The 6000-nt window shown below is 46.5% G+C and overlaps 1 protein-coding gene across 1 annotated transcript; it reads right to left on the bottom strand.

Annotated features, from left to right (window-relative positions):
* Positions 1-1328: 1328 nt before the first annotated feature.
* LOC130645896 (uncharacterized) lies at positions 1329-3475 on the bottom strand. Its single transcript, XM_057452020.1, has 6 exons — positions 2426-3475; positions 2091-2308; positions 1881-2042; positions 1664-1743; positions 1543-1583; positions 1329-1436 (listed from the first exon to the last, which is right to left on the bottom strand). The coding sequence occupies exons 1-6, from the start codon at positions 3473-3475 to the stop codon at positions 1329-1331; spliced, it is 1659 nt and encodes a 552-aa protein (XP_057308003.1).
* Between the last annotated feature and the right edge of the window lie 2525 nt (positions 3476-6000).

The following is a 6000-nucleotide window of genomic DNA, read 5'->3' as shown; positions in this document are numbered from 1 at the left end:
CGGCTTAGGTACGATAGATGCAGGAATCCAGCCATTGCTCACAGCCATCTTACGGCTTCCCCGTCCTGCTATGAAGTAGGCCACCATCTTTATCACGTCGCCGGTATCCAGCTTCGTGGAAGGGCTCATTATACCGAGGAACCTCTTGCCAACCATGGCGTAAGCGAATGTAAAGCCTAGGTCCACGACACTCTCGTACACCATGTCTATAATCTCCTTCTGAGGGGTCACATTAGAAATCATGTTCATTATTAGGGTTTATCACATGTGAAGAAAGTCAATTTAAGGCTGGGCTGTGGGTTTTTGCTGCTGCTCCTGCGGAGCCGTTGGTGCACGTAGGATGCTTACGTAAAATATAGAACCCAACTCCCACGCAAGCAAGTATGACAAGGCCTCCAGCAATGTATACACTGCCTGACTGTATAGAAGTGCCTCCAGAAGAGGTTTTGACTGTAGATTCTACAGCACCCTCTTGTTGCTTTAGATCTTCCTTCCTCTTCTTCATCAGTGCCGCCAACCTGTGACCCTGTGCGACTCTTCCTGGATGTTTTGCTGGCTTTGTTATGACTCTTTCTTCTTGTGTCTGTTGTTCACTCATTCCTTTAAGTCGCGAGACTTGAAGAAATCACTTCACATTAACTGACTCTTAGGGACATCTACCTGTATATACGTTCGTGTTCCTATATTACCCATTTTTTTCTTCCTGTTCATCATCTTTCTCCGAACCCTCCTTGGACACCTTGAGCTGTGTGTGATTAATGGTATGCGCAGCAATCAGCAGAGGTGTCAGTAGCTTGCCAAACGCCGAGTACACAAGGTTGCAAAGTTCCGCCATCGACTCTCAGATGATTGGGTCACCTTCGATATCTTGTCTCAGACCCTTGGCACTATCCAACTGAACCATACCCCCCACGTCCTTGGTATGCAGACTTATAGCCTGCGATGATAGAGCCTTAGCGGTCTTCTCACCCTTCTCCTTGAGCTCACGTTGAACGTACTCAACATGTATCTTGTCGATTACCTCGTCTGAGGCCTTGTCAAGGAAGACTTCTGTACACTTCTTCGGCAGCAAGTGCTGTTTACCCTTACGTGCATCTTTCAAAACCTGGCGCTTGTCGATAGGTTTTTCATGTTGCTCAAATGCTTCTGCTGGTGTATCAACTTCATCGAATATCTCTGCAATATCTCGAACCATGTTTATTACACGTCGGTAGCGAAATAAGCAAGCAAGGATCAAGACGTACGGTAGTAGCACGGTGATTAGTAACACAACATCCATTTGTCTTGTGTACTCCATCAAACACACAAAACTGCATTCTAACTAGGCTTTATATCGATTGCCCTTCTTTTGGTTGTCTTCGATCCACATCGGCTGTATGTTTTTGTAGTGGAGCCTCGCGAGTTGCAATTCTTCGCTGGGGTATTCTCCGTTCTCTCTATACTTGTGTGGTACATTGTCATCAAATTGCCACTGCCCCCTGTTGTTCCATCTCATCCCGTCTCTGAATGATCTTAGATGTGACCAATAAATTGTGCAGATACCGCACCCTCTGTATCATAGTTTAAAGCATCGCGAAGTCTGGCTAGAAAGAGGTGATGCATATAAGCGGGAATTCACATTCTTTGCAATGCCGTCTCCGCCTTTTATGGAGGCATTTTATACTTTCCTGTGTCGCCTTCTGACCATCTAAGCATTTAATGCACCATTTTGTCAGTTGTCCGTTTTTGTCGATCTGAAATTGTCTAGTGGTAAAAAGTGATTACATTTGAACAGCTCTTGGCCTCCTCCATTTTTGTTGTTTTGTAAAATTACCTTTACAAAACTTTGGGACAGTTTTTGGAAGTCTCAAGGGGGTTGGTGAACAAAACCTCTAGCAAACGTCTTAATCCCATCTTCCGCGATGATCCGCTTGTCGTCGTCTCTGTTCAGTGCTATTTTGCTTTTGTTGACCGTATAGATCTCGTGCTTCTTATGTTCAAATAGGACCTGCTCTCTATACATCGTTTTGCCACCAAACAAGCACTCCTTGTAGTCCTCGAAGCTAAGAGGTGCGTGGTGTCAGAGGGTATAACCCTCTGACACCACGCACCTCTTTATGCCTTTGCAGCGCTTGCCTTCACTCTCATCCAATATACGATAGGCATACATTTTAGCGCGTAGGGCGACAAACTCCGTCATAATCTTCCCACTCAGCTCGTCTTTCATTAAACAAATCACCTTCTTATTCTTGCACAGAGGTAGGGGTCTGTTGTCATCTTTAGAGTATCCACTGGTGTCGAATCTGGCTTCCACGTCTCCCGCGATATCCTTATAGAAGTCTTGGGTCTCAAGCTCATACACGAAGGAGTCAGTATCCGTATACCACAGCTGGGCTCTCTCTCCTTACTTCGACTTCATGTAGTCGTGGTGGAACTCATATATCACGAGCTTGCTCATGTCTATTATGGCTTGCCCAAGATACACAGGCTTGTTCATGGTGATCTTGAGTTTCCCAATCTCCACGCCGATCAAGTTCTCGCTGAACCGTACACTATCTTTGAAATTGAGTTTTTGGACATACTTCTTGTACTGCTGCTCATCGGTAATCAGCTTTATGTCTCGGTGATTCCGTAAATTCTCCATGGTTTTACAGAACACACTGTTGTTCATCAACTTGAAAAAGTCCTGCTCGGATTTAATCTTCGCTTTGGTACGGAGCTGGGTATTCTTGTCTATATACGGCTTCAACCACGCCTCTTGTTCAAACTTGATCGCGCGGTGTACTTTCGTCAACACCAAACCATGCTTCAGCGCCTGGTTCCAGGTTCTGATGTGCATCACATACCTTTGCTTGTTATATAGGTTAGGTACTAACTTCCGCACCTTCCCAATCGTCATAGTCTCTGGTAGGAAGGGCAAGTCGTTATGGGTCTTGTGCAAAGTCTGCGGATACTCAACGTCAACTTCGAGGATGTACCCCTTGTTGTCTTTCTCCACCAATTTCTCGATGAACTCGGGTGTAAACTTCTCGGGGTCCTTGATCCATCTAAAGCCGTTTGTTGGAAGCTTTTGAACCATCGCCCATCCGTAAAAGTTGTTCGCATCTAGATACTGAATGAAAGTGCTGGCTTCGTCAGGCTTATAGTCCGGCATGTATGAGTTGTTGGCTTTGGCGTAGCGCTTTACCGCTTGTATGATCCCCCCTCGTAGGCCCTTTTCGAACATCAAGAGCATGTTGATGTCTGTGAGGAGCTCTAGCGCAACTTTGGTTTCTTTGAGGGCAGCCCTCCAGGCTAAACCGGGGGTGGTGTAGAAGTGCGGAAGATCTATTCCATAGTGCTCTTGGCAGGTATGGCGGAAAGTCTCGAACACATCAGGTAGCAGCAGGACATCGGTGTTCAAGTACACGTCGTGGTAATTACCAAGAGCCACACCTCCAATTGCATTCCATACCTTTTGTGCATGCTCATAATCCTCATCGCTAATGCCCTTCATATTCAACTTACTGTAGAAAGCCTCCTTGGGTGGTAACTCCCACTCCTGAATCTTTCCCAGCTATCAACGTACTCATACGGGTACACACCCTTCCGCCTCATAAGCTTGAATAACTCATCATTGTCTTCAACCCTGCGTCTGAGATGTTTGCATTGCTTATCTGTTAAACTACATGCTAAGGCATCCAGGCTATATCCCATGAAGCGGTAGCTGTCGATAAAACGGAGATTCACCATTTTCTCCACAGTCTTTCCATTCTTATCAGTCAGACCTGCCAGCATGACCGGGATTGATACACTGAGAGAGATGTACTTCTCTTTGTTCTCAGCAATAACCCTGATATTATCCTTGTTGAATTTACGCCCGAGTTCTCTGATGAACAAGTGCGCGTTGTATCCGCTTAAATTGTGAAAGGCTATCGGCACAAAGCTTGGGCTCCTGTACTTCAAGTTGCAGAGATCGTGTGCAGCACCTCGATACAATCCCGTATAGTGGCAGTGGTCCCTGACTTTGCGGTTCTCGGGGTCACCAAATGGTTTCAAGCATATGTGACAGCTTTCTGCCGCTTTATGCTCTCTCTTCAACACATCCGTCAACTCTCTCATGAGCTGCTGTGGATAGAGCGAGTACAGCCGCTTTACCTCCTTCTCCAATGTGTCCACAAACTCCCCACACAGTCCTTCCCGCGGTAAAGCCTCAGTGGATCGGGTACATCCTCGTATGCAAGCGTACTATATAAGCACAAGCCACGTGGTACGTGATGTGCAAGCTTCTCTGTGTGGACCCCCACCCTTCCTATCAATCTTCAGCCGGTTCATTTTGTCTTTGTACCGTTGATCCACGGGCTTCAAGATACTCTCAAAATCTGCATACAGCATAAAGGGTACCTTGAACTGGCACTGACCGTCCTGGAATTTTAACCATTTTTCCTTCTCGGTAGGCATCTTGATGTTGACCTGGCCGTGGCTTGAACAGTATTCGACTTTTTAAACCAGACTCTGTGCGAAAACCATTCAAGCAATTCACGCGGAAGTGGTAGCTCCCATTATGTTTCGTATTCAACCACCCTAGCAGTCTGGATAGGGATTTCACCGCTGTGTAGTGCCTGCTCTCACCATCGGTAATCATCAGCAAGTTAGCCTGCTTATCACGCTTGGTATTATGCTCGGACCTGCGACCGATATAGATAGTCTTCTCCGAAACGAAGAGCACGTTAACCGCAACCCCGGGGTTCTGCTCTTAGAGTTTACCGATCTTGTTGAGGGCCACTGGAAACTCGAGTCCCTCCCAGTTATACTAGTCCACAAAGGGTCGCAGCTTGCTGATGCGTTGCGGATTATTTGCAATCTCCTCGAGATGCATCGCTGCGATCAGGGCCCACTTGAAACACTCTTCGTCCTCATTCCTGGGGTTAATCACAGCCTTTTTCTGTAAACTCCAGGCAGGTAAGTCTATGTACGAAGAACCGCGCGTCAGCTGGAGCTTGTGAAAGTCGATGTCAAGGTGCATGATAGGATCGATGCTAAAGCCAGACTTAGGTGGCGATGTGTGCAAAGATAGCCTGTAGCAGTTCTTCGATGTCGCTGCCTTGAAACACTTCTACCATTTTGCTGTTGAATGCTTTCTCCACCATTACAACATGAGTAGCTCTGGTATCATCCCCGCCGTCTAACGCTAAAACCACCTCTTCTTGCTTCTTCCACATTACCCATAGATGCAGCTGAATTTTAGCGGCATTTAACGTACCTACCTGCTCTTCAAAAAGCTTCTCTACTTGTGCTCTCACAAGCTCGATGTAACTGTCAATATCCGTCTTGCCACGCCCGTCCAATTGAAAGATTGGACGGGCGTGGCAACGTATAAGCTCCATTCATTGCCTCGTTGTGTTCAACGGGCTCAGTGCTTTCGGTAGACTCCTCACTGCCATGCCCTTCCTGGGCCTCTTGTTCAACCTCACCCGTCAGGGTCCTTCTAACACCATTATATAGCGAGAGGATGCGATTCTTCGCTGATGAATATATACTTTGCACGGGCTTTTTAATGCTCTCTGGTACATCGTCCACAAGCCAATTAGACCACTCTCTTCACTTACCCTTCACTACTGAACGACTCCTCGCCATCTCTTGACGTTCAAATACATTCATAGCTTCGGGTGTGGGGGGTCGAGGCTCGATCTTTCTACTAATAGGACGAGTCTTTACCATCTCCTGACGCTCAAATATATCCAAGGCATCTGGTGTAAATTCTTCAGGGCCTGGAGCAGGAACGGGTGTTGGTTGTATATAATAAAGCAATAAGGTCTACCTTTCTAAGTCTTGAGTACCCACGAAGGCCACGTTGTTTAGCAATAGCTTTCAATTCAGGAACAGTATGATTATTCAACTTTTATTATATATTTTTTGAGCTCAATCGGCGTTCTAGCACGGTCGTAGTTTGAGTAGGGACTTTCCCCTACTCAATTGCGCATGCTCGAAATGTCAGTATTATTTCCGGTAGTCGCTATTGCGCATGCGTAGGATTTATCG

The sequence above is a fragment of the Hydractinia symbiolongicarpus genome, chromosome 5 (genome assembly GCF_029227915.1).
Source record: "Hydractinia symbiolongicarpus strain clone_291-10 chromosome 5, HSymV2.1, whole genome shotgun sequence".
In the NCBI taxonomy this organism is placed as follows: Eukaryota; Metazoa; Cnidaria; class Hydrozoa; order Anthoathecata; family Hydractiniidae; genus Hydractinia; species Hydractinia symbiolongicarpus.
Note: the sequence above shows the minus strand (reverse complement) of the source record. Positions and strands in the feature narration are given on the sequence as shown.